This window comes from Mixophyes fleayi, chromosome 5, assembly GCF_038048845.1.
Source record: "Mixophyes fleayi isolate aMixFle1 chromosome 5, aMixFle1.hap1, whole genome shotgun sequence".
Taxonomy (NCBI): domain Eukaryota; kingdom Metazoa; phylum Chordata; class Amphibia; order Anura; family Limnodynastidae; genus Mixophyes; species Mixophyes fleayi.
This window is the reverse complement of record NC_134406.1, coordinates 257,545,389-257,562,792: the sequence shown is the minus strand read 5'-3', so window position 1 is coordinate 257,562,792 and position 17,404 is coordinate 257,545,389. Positions and strand designations below refer to the sequence as shown.

The 17,404-nt window shown below is 41.2% G+C and overlaps 1 protein-coding gene across 1 annotated transcript in view; it reads left to right on the top strand.

Annotated features, from left to right (window-relative positions):
- CSMD3 (CUB and Sushi multiple domains 3) overlaps positions 1 to 17,404 on the top strand; it is an 853,424-nt gene that overhangs the window by 630,946 nt on the left and 205,074 nt on the right. The window contains exon 35 of the mRNA XM_075213978.1: positions 1,059 to 1,262. Coding sequence (XP_075070079.1) covers positions 1,059 to 1,262 — 204 coding nt within the window. The remainder of the gene's footprint in view (positions 1 to 1,058; positions 1,263 to 17,404) is intronic.

The following is a 17,404-nucleotide window of genomic DNA, read 5'->3' as shown; positions in this document are numbered from 1 at the left end:
TTAACAACAGTGTACTTTTTATGGCATACGTTAATCATGTCAGAGAATGGCAATCATAATACTGTCGTTACATTATCCACTCTAGGACATATCTCATCCATACCAGAGAATGAAACAATGACAACAAAATATTTAACACTTGTTTATAGACTGTGTTTGAACAATTCCTGTTCACTGCTCTCTTTTTCATTCCTCTCTTTCACTGTCTTAGTTATTGCAGCTAGAGATTACTCTGTCTGCTATATACCCAGAGGTAGCTCTAAGTATAAGTACGACATCCACTCATAGCCCCTTCCCTATGCATAAACAGCATGCAAATAATCATTTCACAGAATGGAGTGGTTTGAAGCTTTTCCTTTATTTCATTAAAAAACAGAATATGTAACTCAAAAAATAAGAATAGCAAAACCAAATTTAATAAAATGATAAAAAACTAGGATTGAATCTCTTTTTCAGAAATTACTATTCATTTATTATAAGTAATAATACACCCCCTTCTACAAAATATGTAAATGTTATAAGTCTCTTATCCATATATTTCAAAGAAGGGATGAACTTGTGACTTGGTGCTTCTTTATGGTCATAAAACTTTCCAATGACTTATGAGTTTCACAGTAGGGTGTGCCTTAACCCTCAAATTAACTAAGTTGACCTTTACATCTTTATGAGATTGGTCTAGCGTTTCTTTTCATGTCTATCCATTATAAGATTGACATACTGTATGTGTCTGAGTTTCTCACACCTAAGTTAATTTAGCCATTAGCTTTACAGTTTATTTTCACATTTAGAAAATGTGTTCGCAGTGATTTAGGACACCAGACTTCTCCGACTAAAACCGTCTAATTAACAGAGACGAGATTGAAGTCACATTTATTGAAACAAGATTATGTGTCAAGCCTTTATTATCATTTTGCAAAGCTGTTATGTTTAACAAAATATTGTGTCTGCAGTGATAAACTGTCTTGCCTAATTGCATGTGAATATGTTGGCATGTGTCTCTGATTCATATAAAATTGTGGGTTTGAATTATTCTAAGGATTACGTTTTTTTTTTCATAGCTGTCCCAAGGACAAGTGCGACTCAGTGCAGCTCCGTACCAGAACCACGATTTGGAAAAAGAATTGGAAATGAGTTTGCTGTTGGATCCGTGGTTTTCTTTGAGTGTAATCCAGGATATATCCTCCACGGATCAGTGTCCATTAGATGTGATTCAGTGCCCAACGCTTTGGCTCAATGGAATGACACTTTACCAACATGTATCGGTGAGAACTCTAAAGCAATTGAATTTAAGAGTCAGTTACAAAAAAATGATGTATTGATCTGAAGTGTTCCTTCTTAGACATAGGCTGTTCAAATACCATATCAAACAAGTAAACCTTTAACAGGATACAAGTATCAAGCCTCATCCCTGCAGGGGGTTGTACGGAACTATTCAGCTCATTGTTTGTGTAGCATCGACTTCTGCTGTGAGTCAACATAAAACTGAATTAAACACCTTTCTTTTTTAAACTTACAACATGACATATGGCACGACACAAAACAAAATCAAAGAAGCTAGACAAGGTATTATGTTCTGTGTAATACTATTGTCAGTTAAGTTAAGAACTGACGGTGTTATAAAATGTTACACACAGGAACTTTCATAAAGAATCATCTGCTAGTATCTTAACTATGATGTTATTTTTTTTCTGTGCATATTTTTTTCCATATTGTAAATCAATGCATATTTATTATACCGAGATGTGACAAATGCTACAAGTTATTTAAGGAGAATGACAGGTTTTTGTTTTTTTTTTCCCTTTTCTGAATGCGTCATAATTCCTTAACACTGGCAACTTTTCAGCTGGGAAACAAATGATCTAAGATGAATAGATCAAAATTAGGGGTCTTAGGAAAGAGAACCTAACAGTGTTTATTATTTATTCTGAACTCTTCAAAAAGTCTTTTTGAAGGAAGGCAGCAGCCCAGAAAAAATCCAGGGTGAATTTAGAGGGAAAACTATTAAATGGCAACAATAATAAGATGAATCAAGGCATAGCTTAAAGTTGGGACACCCTAAACTAAGCCTTGATTCACCATATCACATCCTGATCTACCAAAACCAGGCCTAAATCATGAAGTCTTGCTCATTTTTATTTATGATAATGAAAATTGTTCTGCCAAGATTATCACTATTGGACTTGTAACGTTGTGTTCTTTATTTAGCATGTGATACATGTTATTAAAATCAATGACATTATCATTATTGGCATTGATTTGCAAGGCGCCACAGTGCTCCACAGCAACGGACAGTCGAGGAAGTAGGACATACATAAAACAGGGACATACAATGTACACAAAATAAATTGACATGCAGACATGAAAACAACAGATAGTGAGAGCCCTGCTTATAATAGAGAGCTAACATTCTAATATGTACTAAACCACCAGGTTATATTCAGTAAATAGCTTTGATTAAACACGCACAAGTTAGACAAGTGGAAGAAGATATCTGATTGGTTGCTCTGGGTTACTAAACATTTATACTTTTCTTAGTAAATAAGCTCCTGTATTTTTTTGCAAGCAACTAATATTCCTGTGCTTTGCTATTGGTGCATTATACATTTTCGCAGACAGGCTTTACAATAGAAATACGTTTATTTCCCTGAGTTTGTTAAACACAGAAACCTTTTGCATATACAGCAACAATAAAATAATAAAAATGAACAATGATAAAATAAAATATTTTTTTTTTTTAAACAATTGAATTTAATTAAAAATATTTAATCACACTGTCCTGCAGAATTGTTTTTGCTTTAACTGGAATACTTAAAGCATTCACTAAACCTAAAATGAAAGTTGGCTATAAAGTGACTACCAACAGATATTGGAAACTGAAAGATTTGAGATCAGGTTAGGTGAAACTTTCTGTAAGCTATCCCATGGATTGACATTGTAGCTGTTGTGCAGAAACGGATGGTACCAGAAGCCTTTAGTTCACGCTCAGCTAGAGCAAATTAAAATACAACATCAAATATCTCAAGTTCTAGTATCAAGGTATTGTAAAATTTTACATAGATCAGTGTAAATATTTTAGAGGCTCTTTTATATAAGGCAACATGTATTTTACGTTTAGTGTTTCTTTACATTAAAAATATCGAGGCATATTCACATAACGGTTTTGAAAACAAAATTTTCTAGTGAAAATATTTGCTAAGTTTTGAAACATTCAGAGATGACATAATACACAGTCAAAACGCAATAATAATGCAATAGACATATCAAATCTACCATGAATGATTTGGGAAACTAGCAAATGGTGCTCATTGTGTAGAAGTATATTTTTTTTTATACCAGGGTTTTTACGAAGCATTTTGCAAATTTAGTTATGATAAAAGTTTAGAATTTAAGGTATACAAATAAAAGGTACAGAGAATGCAACTGGTATAAGATACCTCCCAACTGCCTAATTTAGCAGGACAGTCCCGATCTGGAGGGACTGGCTTTCCTTCCTACTGTGGCAGAATTTTGGGATACATGTCCCTGCAATTAGAGGCAATTGCCTCTGGTGTGCGGGACAATTCAAGGGTGTTTTTAGGGGGTGTTTGGGTGATTTACCGTTTCAGAAGCTGAATTTAGACATTTTAACTGTTGGTACGTATCGCATGGACCACTTTTTTGTGTTTCGACAAATACATTTGCCTGATCTATCAGGCTGTCTATATATACTCAAGAAAAATGCCCACTCCTGAACTTCACTGAGCGTGAAATGATTCATTGTGGAATGTATAGCAGAACAGCCTTGACCACAGTATCTCAACTCCAGTCCTCACATATCTCATCACCATCATCATCATCACCATTTATTTATATAGCGCCACTGATTCCGCAGCGCTCCAGCTCATTTCAGGATGTCCCTCTGTGGGGCCAGCTGGGATAATCGCTGACCGAATAAAAGAGATTAATCATTATAATGCATAGTTTTGTCAACTCTCAGAAACATGAGCTCTTTGGGATATTTAAAGACTGGAGTAGACAAAATACATTTAAATATACCAAGCACCTCATATTTGCTGCACCCATTATATTCCTGATCCACTGTATTTTGCTCAGTATTTGGAAACAATGGACTCCTTGATATTGTCTTGTTGTTACAGTTGTGGGTGTGTTCACTTTTCTGTACCAGACCTTGCTCACAAGTGGTACATGCACCCATAATAATATAACCATTTTTACAATTAATTAAATTAACTAGTAGAAAACATTCCGTGAAACAATAACATTTTCATCTTTTTCCTAAAATGAATCTAGAGTCTGTGCATGGGTTCGATGAGCACTGTCCCTCATGAAAACAAAAATCCAAACCTATGTATTCTGCACACTTAAAGAAAACTCGACCAGCAAGCTTACATTAAAAATACAGTTTTATAAATGTTCTATAAAACATATAGGCACAGAAAATCCACACTGTCTACATCCTCATTAATTATCATTAGTAAGAACTCAGTCACAATGTATTTTAGATAAAGATAAAATTAAATGTAAGCACTAGATTTTAATGCAACATCATGGAACATGGAATAATATTTGATTTACTTTACTAATTGAACATTTCAACAAAGCATTTCTGACATTGGATTTCAATCATTTTAATTCACCAGTAGAACTCTACTTTCAATTTTAGAATAAACATGTTTATACAGAGTAATGTAGAATAATGTTTGCTGCTTAGCTCTGGCAAGGTTTGACCCAGCAGGAAAGTAGAAGTTTGTGGGCTGTGAAACTACAGCGGGAATTACATGTTTACAATAATAAGTTATTATGGCAATAAATGTAGATATAGAGAGCCATGATGGTTTGTCACCTGTGTACTAGTCAAGCCTATATATATATATATGTTCTCCTGATACTTGTATAGGGGTCTACTATATGACCTTCCGAACAGGCATATATGTCCTAGGTATAATCCTTCACTCACACCTATCCTTTGTTCCCCACACTGACTCTATATCTAAATCATGTTACATACATATAAAAAACATTTCCAGAATTCGCACATATCTCACACAAGACACTGCAAAAACCTTAATTCATGCACTTATCATCTCCCGCATTGACTATTGCAATTCCCTCCTTACTGGTCTTCCCCAAAACAGACTCAAACCCCTACAATCTATTTTGCACGCTGCGGCAAGATTGATTTTCCTTGCAAATCGTTATTCCTCTGCTGAATCACTCTGTATGTCTCTACACTGGCTGCCTGTTTTCTACTAAATCCAATATAAAATACTTTTACTAACCTACAAGGCCATCAGCAAAGCTGCATCAACATACATCTCCTCTCTTGTCTCAAAATATCTCCTAACTCAGCAACTCCGTTCTGCACAAGATCTACGTCTCTCATCCACAATCATTACATCCTCCCATTCCCGGTTACAGGACTTTTTTCGGGCTGCACCCACTCTATGCAATTCACTACCTCGCACAATAAGACTCTCCTCTGGTCTACAAACTTTCAAGCGTTCTCTGAAAACCCACCTCTTAAGACAAGCTTATAATATTCCTCAACCACCCTCTTAACCTCACTACATTAGCATATTACCACCCGTTACACAATTTAACACACAACAACTACCCCTTGACCAGCATTGTTGTGTGACAGGATCTTTTAGCTTATGAGTCACTTTTACCTTTGCAGTCTGGCTGGGCCGAAATGCAAAATGTAGACTTAACCTCATGTGTCAAACTCCCATTGTCCCATAGATTCCAAGATTGCAAGCACGGCCTTCTCACCTCTTTGTCTGTTTTACCCTGTTTGTTTTTTAGTTTACTATGTTTGTCCTGAATTATAAAGCGCTACGGAATATGTTGGCGCTAAATAAATAAATGATGATGATGATGATGTATACAGTAATCACTGTCCCGGGCACTAGGAGTCTTTACCCAGGGATCACCAGGTGATAGGCTTACCAGAGCAGTATAGGTGGTAATATGGTACTCTGGTAGCAGGGTGATCACGGAACAGGAAATAGCAGATGATGAGATGCTCAGGAAAGTCTATGACTAGCAGCACTGGCAATATGGAGGTAGTAATACACGAGGAACTGTATGGACAAAGGACACGTGAAGGTAGTCAGTGGTCTGCGATAGCAAGTTGTACCACTGTTATAGTGAGGAGGAATGTCCAACAGAAACGAGGGGGTGATGAGAGTCAGCGGTCTGCAGATAGCAAGTTGTACCGCTGTCTGAGTGAAGGAATGGAATCCAAGTGGAGGTATCCGGGTAGTCAGTGGTCTGCGATAGCAAGTTGTACCACTGCTATGTGAGAGGATACTGGAACAGGTGATACAGGAAACAGGGATCAGTGGTCTGCCTTCAGCAAGTTGTACCACTGAATATATATGTGAGGAGGTGCACGGGGAGAGACTGCAACACAAGATATACACGGGCACCTTGACTTTGAACCACAGTAATATGCACAATATAAATGTATAAATGACTGAACAACACTGCCAATATAGAAAGTCTCTTGAAGTAGTCCAGCATAAGATAACACAGTCAATGATGGCAATAGACTCAGCGGATAGCACACTCCAGAGGAGAACCAACACAGTCCAGCAAGGTATGCAATACACAGCACAGTCAATGAGAAGTATGCATACCGTGGTTCAGGAGGAGGCAGTCAGACAGGAGTGCAGAGATACCTGAACGGCAGGAGGCCGGCAGGATGCGAAGTCCCTGGATGGGTGAAGCGGTGGTCTAGTAGGTGCAGCGCACAGGTAGGTAGACCAGCAGGGAACACAGGAAAGCGTGGAGAGCGGATCAGCAGTAGATGGATGAGTAGTGCTGAGGAGTAGCAGCAGCGGGTCTCTGCGGGAACACGGAGGTAGCCAATAGCAACCAGCAGGTGCAGTAACGATGGGACACGGGAGAGCAGAGTTGAACTGGCACTGTTGCTCACGGAGAATAGCGGGTAGCAATAGTGGAGGCAGACTCAAGGAAACACGGGAGCGTTGACAAGGACTGAAGACTGAAGCGCACAGAGGCAGCGGATAGGAATCAGCCAAACAGTCATGATGAAACACAGACGGGTTGCAGGTTGAAGGCTGTAGTGCACGGAGGCAGCGGATAGGAATCAGCTAGCAGTCACGATGATGAAACACTGACGAGTTGCAGGTTGAAGACTGTAGTGCACGGAGGCAGCGGATAGGAATCAGCTGGCAGTCACAATCATGAACAGGTGAATGGAAGTGAATGAAAGACTGTAGTGCACGGAGGCAGCGGATAGGCATCAGCTAACAGTCCCAATAATACATGGTAGGGTAGAAGTGGTTAGAAGACTGTAGTGCACGGAGGCAGCGGATAGGAATCAGCTCACAGTCACGATGATACAGTAGATGGTAGAAGTGGTATGGGAACCACAGTAGTAGAAGTGGTTTGGAAACCACAGGAATCAGCTGGGCTGAATAAACGAGGAAACACAGGAACACCTTCAGAGACTCATGGGGAATGAGACTCCAAGATCAGGCAATGTGGTGATGACCACAGGTGCTTAATATAGGGAGGTTGCCTGATCTGCCAATTAAGTTAAAGGAACATACACTGGAGGTATAGAAAGGGCTGCGCATGCGCAGTCCCTCAGGATGGAGGACGGCCACGGTTCCTAAATGTCCGGGAAGAAGCACTCACAGTCCGGTGAGTGACAGTACCCCCCCTTTTAAAGGTGGGCACAGAACGCCTGGAACCGGGCTTGTCCGGATTTTTGGAATAAAACTTCTTCAGAAGGGCAGGAGCATTAAGATCTTCAGCTTTGATCCATGAACGCTCTTCAGGACCAAAGCCCTTCCAATGAACGAGGAAACGGAGGACTCCTCGCGAAATTTTTGCATCCAATACCTCAGTAATCTCGAAATCCTCCTCCTGATGAACTTGAACTGGCTGCGGTGCTGAGGGAGGAGTCGAGAAACGGTTGATAATAAGAGGTTTGAGCAAGGACACATGGAAGGCATTGGAAATCCGAAGATTCTTAGGAAGAAGAAGTTTAACACATACTGGATTGATAACTTGAATGATCCTATATGGACCAATAAAACGAGGGGCGAATTTCATAGATGGAACCTTCAAACGAATATTTTTGGTAGATAACCAAACCCGATCTCCAATTTTTAGTGGTGGAATAGCCCGCCTCTTCTTATCTGCGAAAGACTTATATTTGTTAGATGTCTTCTTTAAACAGGTTTTGACCTGAGACCAGATATTTTTGAAGGTCTGACAAGCAGTCTCCACAGCAGGAACTTGGGTGGGTGGGAGGGCAGGAAATTCCGGAAAAGACGGATGGTGACCGTAGACCACAAAGAATGGAGTTTTGGATGATGACTCATGGTACATGTTGTTATGGGCGAATTCAGCCCAAGGGAGCAATTCTACCCAGTTGTCTTGGTTGGCTGAAGAGAACATCCTAATAAAAGTCTCAAGATCTTGATTGACTCGTTCCGTTTGTCCGTTAGATTGCGGATGGTAAGATGATGAGAGTGCTAATCGTATGCCCAAGGTTTTACAAAGGGCCCGCCAGAATCTGGAAACGAATTGTACTCCTCTATCTGACACAATCTCAGACGGACATCCATGGATGCGGAAGATTTCTTTAATGAAATGTTCAGCCAGAGTAGACGAGGAAGGTAAACCGGACAGAGGGACGAAATGAGCCATCTTCGAAAATCTGTCTACCACTACCCAAATAGTATTGTGATTCTTACTTGGTGGCAAATCAGTAACGAAATCCATACTAATATGGGTCCAAGGCTTGGACGGAATGGGTAGTGGTCGCAGCAACCCTGCTGGAGTTCTGCGGGAGGATTTGAACTGAGAACATAAATCACAGGAAGCAATAAACTCTTTGACGTCTCTCCTCATTGAAGGCCACCAGTAACTTCGAGAGAGAATCTCAAAGGTCTTGTGTTCACCGGCGTGTCCAGAAAAACGAGAGGCATGGAACCACGAAAGGATTTTCCTCCTCAGAGTAGGAGGCACGAGGGTCTTCCCAAATGGTAGCATTTTGGTGGATGAAGCAGCCAGAGAAATACATTTGGGGTCTAGAATAGCATGGTTGGGAACCTCTTCTACATCAGAGGACGTCACAAAAGCTCGAGATAGAGCGTCAGCTTTCTTGTTCTTAGCGGCTGGTTTGAAGGTTATAATTAATTCAAAACGGGAAAAGAAAAGAGACCATCTTGCTTGACGAGGGTTCAAGCATTGAGCAGATTGCAAATATGACAAGTTCTTATGATCCGTGAAGATCGTCACCGGATGGCGAGCTCCTTCCAACAAGTATCTCCATTCCTCTAATGCAGCTTTGATGGCCAGCAACTCCTTGTCCCCGATAGTATAATTTTTCTCTGCGGGCAGAAGACCCCGAGAGTAGAAGGCACAACGAAGATCCAACTTAGTAAATATCCGAGCTCCCTTGATGCGATCAAATAGCTCAGTGATCAGCGGAATGGGATACCGATTCTTGATAGTAATGGCGTTGAGTCCACGAAAATCTATACAAGGGCGTAATGATCCATCCTTCTTTTTGACGAAGAAGAACCCAGCTCCAGCGGGAGAGGTGGAAGGTCGAATGAAGCCACGCTGGAGATTCTCCTGTATGTACTCAGATGTGGCTTGAGTTTCAGGTAACGAGAGAGGATAGACCCGGCCCCTGGGAGGAGTCTTGCCAGGTAGAAGGTCGATCGGACAATCCCAAGAACGATGAGGAGGAAGACGTTCAGACTGAGCTTTATCAAACACATCGGCAAATGAAGCATACTGAGGAGGGAGTCCCGGGGAGGAAGATGCGATGGAAGATTGCTGTACTTTAAGAGGAATAACTTGAGAAAGACAACGCTGGTGACATTCAGACCCCCAAGACATAACTTGAGGAGTGCGCCAGTCAATCTGGGGAGAGTGACACTGAAGCCATGGAAGGCCTAAGACAATCGGACTTGTCGTAACTGGAAGAATTAAAAACGAAATTTCTTCATGGTGTAGTACACCAATCTGAAGGGTTACTGGAGACGTACTCTGGGTGATGAGACCGTTGATGAGACGTGATCCATCTATAGCCGTCACAGTAATGGGTGTTTTTAAAGTGATCACTGGTAGGGACCATTGATTCACTAGTGATTTAGAAATGAAATTTCCTGCTGCTCCGGAATCAATCAATGCCTGGGACTCAAAGGATTTGGTAGCAAAGGAGATCGTAACATCAAAAGCGCAGACTTTAGATTTCATACACAATGGAGAGGACTCCAGGGACCCTAACTTCACCTCTCCAGAACTAGTTAGGGCCTGGCATTTCCCGATCTCTTAGGGCAAGAGCTGAGCATATGCGTGGAATCAGCACAATAGATACAGAGTCTATTCTTTACTCTTCGTTTCCTCTCCTCTGAAGATAATTTGGAACGTCCTATCTCCATGGGAATCACAGAGGATGGAGCTGGACGAAATTGAGGGTTTGAACGAAGAGGTGCTTTGACAGCCGTTGTTTTCTCAGACTCTCTTTCACGAAATCTCATATCTACACGATGGCAAAGAGAGATCAAATCTTCTAGTGACGAAGGAAGCTCTTGGGTAGTCAGTGCATCTTTAATTTTATCGGAGAGCCCCTGCCAGAAGGCGGCAACTAATGCTTCAGTGTTCCACTGAAGTTCAGAGGCTAAGATCCTAAATTGAATGACATACTGTCCTACTGTATGGGAGCCTTGTCGCAAACGAAGAATGCTGGAAGCAGCGGAGGTCACACGACCTGGTTCATCGAACACACTTCGGAACGTGGAAATGAATTTGGCACTATCTTGTAGAATTGGATCGTTTCTTTCCCACAGAGGGGAGGCCCAAGCCAGGGCTTGTCCAGAAAACAATGAGATAAGATAGGCCACTCTGGAACGATGGGTAGAAAAATTTTGAGGTTGGAGTTCAAAATGGACTGAACATTGGTTAAGGAAACCTCTACAAGTTTTGGGGTCCCCGTCATATTTTGACGGAGTAGGCAGGTGAAGCGTAGGAGCTGTAGACACCTGGGATGGCACTGGGGAAACGGAGGAAAGCACAGGAGCTTCAATATTAGCTGTAACAGTCTGTCCAGATGTTCCTTGGGAGGCTAACGATTGGTAACATTGAAGTAACAGCTGTTGGCGAGCATCCTGTTGCTCCACACGGCTGACCAGATGCTGCAGCATCTCCTTAGCGGTAGGTTCCGTATCTGGGTCTGTCATGGCCTGATCTTACTGTCCCGGGCACTAGGAGTCTTTACCCAGGGATCACCAGGTGATAGGCTTACCAGAGCAGTATAGGTGGTAATATGGTACTCTGGTAGCAGGGTGATCACGGAACAGGAAATAGCAGATGATGAGATGCTCAGGAAAGTCTATGACTAGCAGCACTGGCAATATGGAGGTAGTAATACACGAGGAACTGTATGGACAAAGGACACGTGAAGGTAGTCAGTGGTCTGCGATAGCAAGTTGTACCACTGTTATAGTGAGGAGGAATGTCCAACAGAAACGAGGGGGTGATGAGAGTCAGCGGTCTGCAGATAGCAAGTTGTACCGCTGTCTGAGTGAAGGAATGGAATCCAAGTGGAGGTATCCGGGTAGTCAGTGGTCTGCGATAGCAAGTTGTACCACTGCTATGTGAGAGGATACTGGAACAGGTGATACAGGAAACAGGGATCAGTGGTCTGCCTTCAGCAAGTTGTACCACTGAATATATATGTGAGGAGGTGCACGGGGAGAGACTGCAACACAAGATATACACGGGCACCTTGACTTTGAACCACAGTAATATGCACAATATAAATGTATAAATGACTGAACAACACTGCCAATATAGAAAGTCTCTTGAAGTAGTCCAGCATAAGATAACACAGTCAATGATGGCAATAGACTCAGCGGATAGCACACTCCAGAGGAGAACCAACACAGTCCAGCAAGGTATGCAATACACAGCACAGTCAATGAGAAGTATGCATACCGTGGTTCAGGAGGAGGCAGTCAGACAGGAGTGCAGAGATACCTGAACGGCAGGAGGCCGGCAGGATGCGAAGTCCCTGGATGGGTGAAGCGGTGGTCTAGTAGGTGCAGCGCACAGGTAGGTAGACCAGCAGGGAACACAGGAAAGCGTGGAGAGCGGATCAGCAGTAGATGGATGAGTAGTGCTGAGGAGTAGCAGCAGCGGGTCTCTGCGGGAACACGGAGGTAGCCAATAGCAACCAGCAGGTGCAGTAACGATGGGACACGGGAGAGCAGAGTTGAACTGGCACTGTTGCTCACGGAGAATAGCGGGTAGCAATAGTGGAGGCAGACTCAAGGAAACACGGGAGCGTTGACAAGGACTGAAGACTGAAGCGCACAGAGGCAGCGGATAGGAATCAGCCAAACAGTCATGATGAAACACAGACGGGTTGCAGGTTGAAGGCTGTAGTGCACGGAGGCAGCGGATAGGAATCAGCTAGCAGTCACGATGATGAAACACTGACGAGTTGCAGGTTGAAGACTGTAGTGCACGGAGGCAGCGGATAGGAATCAGCTGGCAGTCACAATCATGAACAGGTGAATGGAAGTGAATGAAAGACTGTAGTGCACGGAGGCAGCGGATAGGCATCAGCTAACAGTCCCAATAATACATGGTAGGGTAGAAGTGGTTAGAAGACTGTAGTGCACGGAGGCAGCGGATAGGAATCAGCTCACAGTCACGATGATACAGTAGATGGTAGAAGTGGTATGGGAACCACAGTAGTAGAAGTGGTTTGGAAACCACAGGAATCAGCTGGGCTGAATAAACGAGGAAACACAGGAACACCTTCAGAGACTCATGGGGAATGAGACTCCAAGATCAGGCAATGTGGTGATGACCACAGGTGCTTAATATAGGGAGGTTGCCTGATCTGCCAATTAAGTTAAAGGAACATACACTGGAGGTATAGAAAGGGCTGCGCATGCGCAGTCCCTCAGGATGGAGGACGGCCACGGTTCCTAAATGTCCGGGAAGAAGCACTCACAGTCCGGTGAGTGACAATCAGTGACTGGTCACTGAAAGAAGTTCTGTTCTCTGTAGAGTCCCGGGCCAAGAAAGGCCCATTGCTCAAATGACCCCTGTCCCATTTGCCAGTCATCTTGCAGCACTAAAATGATATTAGCTTCAATATGGCCTATCCTATGCATATAAAACAAGTGTATCCAGACAGTTTATCTGCTTCCCTACCACACCGAAAGCAGGAATGAAATCATTCAATATATGATGTACTATGTGTATAATGAAATGAAACATGAGGTTCAAATCCAATTATTTATCAATCCGTAGGTAATATATGCAGTTAGGATCAGATTGAGCTTGATCTGTGTTTTAAATGAAGTATAGAAGAGCCTATATTAAATTGCTCAAAGTCTCGGGTGTCCTTAGATTGTTTTACTTACAGATATCAGTCATCAATCATCCCGCCCAGCCTTTGCCGGTAATTATTTAAACATTTTAATGCCACTGATTTTATATCCATCCAGCCTCCCACTGATGTGATCAATTATGCATGGCACAAGACATTACGGCTGTAATCTTTACAGGGTTAGGTTGTATTGTTCTACATATTCCCGCAGTCTCTCTGCATTTAAGGAAAGCTTCTGAAGCAGTTGATAATGCTGTTCCAAGGCAGTGATATATTGCCTCCTAATGCTAATGACAATGCAACACATCAATCTTGTTTTTTTCAGACTAATGTAAGCAGTCAAAGTATCTGCTCCTGGATAGAACTTTGCATCTTGTCTTTTAGCTCTAGCCCTTGCTGATATGACCCTAACAATTTATATTTCCTTGTAATCGAGATGGTTATTTATTTAGCTCAATTTAATATGCAAACTGGTAATTGTGCTAAATTTCTGGAAGGCGGAATATGAAGATTAATCGTCTCTACCACAATGTTAGTTTTTTTTAAATTCTATTCACAAGTTGTAGAACTGTAGTCTTTTTGCACCTTATATAAAAAGTAGGGTTGTTAGCTTGCAATCATCTTAACATATTACTAGATAGTTGTAAACAATTTTCAGTTACACTCTAATCTTGGGCAAACAAAGGCTTTTATTACTCTTCTTTCCAAGCACTTAGAGATAAGCATGTGGATGGCAAAAGGATTAATATTTGGCTTCTGGGCTACAACAGGTCCTGCAAGTGCAGCAGGACGATAAATAGCAATTATTTTATGATCACATTTATGTTCATGTCCGATGATAATTCAATTGATTTGGATTGTTATTTTCAGGTGTCGTAATTTTTAAATCGGACATGTGACAATATTGACACATGGGTAACCGGCATTAGTCACAAGTGGATTGGCTCTCCTGTGTCTTAGTTTTTTGAAGATAGTTGTAAATGTTGACAGAGAAGAGATGGATGGCAATTGCCCTCCAGGACACACTTAATTTTACAAATTAGGGATAGCCCTTCACAAAGCTTCTTGCAGCCAATGCATGGTCAATGAATATACCACCAATGTTGTTGTGTGGCTCGAGGTCACTGGTCTATATGACTGTATCTTATAGCAGATTTCATGACCATGCTTCAGGGATGGGATAAGTGAGAAACATGATTATCATTATTAAAGGATTCAGCTGATTATAACTAGATACCACTGAACTTCTTCCATAATAGACCATTATTGCAGACATGTAAGCGGAACTGTGGTATCATGAACAATTATTTCTACATCACCTCTGAACCAAAATTTTCCAGACTTATTCTTCTCTAAATGTGCTTAGTCTACTGTAATTGCCACATCTATAGAAGATGTTCTTAAGGTAGAAAATTATGTTTCATTCAAGCTTTGGTTGTGTTTACAAATGACACATTGATTGCTTGCTCCATACATACAACTGCTTGTAACTCACAAGGTGACTGCATGAAGCACCAGAAGATTTACTAAAAAAGACTTCTTGGTAAGCCTTAATGCTGTATGCAGAACAAATCACTACCAGTACGTTTGCCCAATCACTTAGCTATGTAAATAAAAATTGGGCAAATCTTTCATAATGGAATTTGGAGTTTGTTGAGCCCTGATTCCAGAGCTACCATATAGCTAATTCTACTTAGCCTTTTGCCGCCACGTCCTCAGGCGCTGCCCCATCCCCCCTCCCTGCTTCTTACCTTAGCAGACAGGAGGAAAGGAGAGGTAGGCATCAGACTGGGAGTATGGCTCTGGGCTGTGACATTATAGCCAAGTACTAAATTTCCATCCCATCACTTACATGGAGGAGGTAAGAAGCTGCCGTCTACTGCTCCTCCATATGGGGGTTTTGGTGGTAAGATAGGCACCCTCTAAACCATGGTGCTCCAGGAGACTGCCTAGGTTCACCAAATGGTCGTGCTGGCGCTGCTTACACTCTGAAATTGGAACCTTGATAAAAAAAAGTCAAGTCGTAGATATGCACAAATAGACACAGTGGCATCAAATACATTGGCAGAAGTGGATGCTGCCCATTGTAGAAGACTCTAACTGTGTTTTTGCATATACATGAAAAAGCATAAAAGTAAAACTTGGTATGATGTATTTGAATACATGAAGTAGAAATATAAATGAGAGGAGCTGAGGTTTTTTTTAGATAAAAAGATATGTCGGGGCATGTGTTATGCTTTGAAGATGACGGGAGGTCACTCTCAAGAGAGATTAAATTAATTTACAGTTGATACAAGAAGCCATTTTTCAACAAGAAGGATAGGTCTATGGTGCACTAGAATAATTAAAATGAATATAAAAATATAACATTTGAGTTGAAGGACAGCACTTAAAAAGAGCCCATAGCTCTGTAGTCAAAGTGTACAGCAAAGTTTTCTGTAGTTTGATCTTACAGTAATTGAAAGTTTTCAAAATTAGCTTTCCTCCTCTCCCCCCTGAGCTTGGTGTACATATTGCCATCAATTAAGCACGTATCTGTCACATGCTTCAGAGAACATGGCACCAGTATTTATTAAACTCAGAACAACTTACAACTAGACATGTATTACTGTCACAATTCAGTTAGATAATTTGTTAAGTCTTAATTATTGGTTAAAGTAGATGCTTCAAAAATAAATCTCTTATTTCAAGTAATTTACACAAATTACACAGAAAGGTAAACATAGCTAAAATGCATAATCTCTGCATTAAGCAGATATACTGTACCAGACATTTATAGAAAATTCTTATTGTAGGAGTTGATTGTATATGTTGCTGTAGAACAAAGCTTTTTCCAAGGAAAAGCTTTAATTAAATAGCATCCCTTAATTGCAAAAGAATAAACCATTACATGCTTCCCTTGCATATATGTTTGCCTACAGTGGGTCTCATTTAAAAAGCATAAAATCAGTGAGGTGTGCAAAATCCTCTTTGTACAACTTCGGCTAGATTTCTGTATAGTTTATGGACTTGCAGAGCAAAACGGCAGCGTTTGCACCAATGAGTGAAGTGCTTTGCAAAGTACTAAGTAGGCAAGTAGGAACTTGTGTAATCCACCTGGTATTATTTAACAACCAGATGGGATCAAGTCCATGTCATGTTTCAGGTAGATGAAAACCAGTAGATCAGTCCAGCAATGAAATAATGTCTATAACTATAATGAAGCAACCACATTCCACATGTTTCAGGTGATTACCCACTGACAGCTGGGTGATGTGTCCTGTCAAACTCATCAGTCACACAACTATTAAATAGAAATTAGTAATATTACCAAGGCTGAAGCACAGAGCCTTGTAATAATACATCTACATAGTAACATAGTTGATGAGGTTGAAAAAAGACACCAGTCCATCAAGTTCAACCTATTTGGATCTCCTGCGATCCTGAACTTATATTGGAAATTGATCCAGATTAAGCAACTGCCAATCTGTTTTAATCTGGAAAAATCCCTCCAGACCCAATATTGCAGTCCTATTTTATCCCTATATCCACTACTATCCTTTATTTTAAGTAACGGTTGTATCCTTGGATACACTTTTCCGCTAAATATTTGTCTAACCCTTTCCTAAATATATCTATTGAATCTGCAATCACAACCTTCCCTGGCAATGGATTCCATATCTTGACTGCCCTTACTGTAAAGAACACCTTCCTCTGCTGGTTGTGAAACTTCCTCTCCTCTAACCTTAGGAGGTGAACGCGTGTCCTGTGCATAGTCCTTGGGGTAATAAGTTCCCATGAAAGTTCAATCTGATCAACTCGCTAGGAGTGTGTGACATCAGTGAAGTACATACTGGCTGCCTCTACTCTGAAGGACCTGGGTACCCTTTAAGACATTTTGGCGCTTCCATAGACTTGTCATTTGTTGAGCTATACAGTAAATATAGCACTGGGCCTGCAATAAATAATCAACATATACAAGAAGTACTGATTTTATAAACTGATCAAAGCATAAACTGTATGACT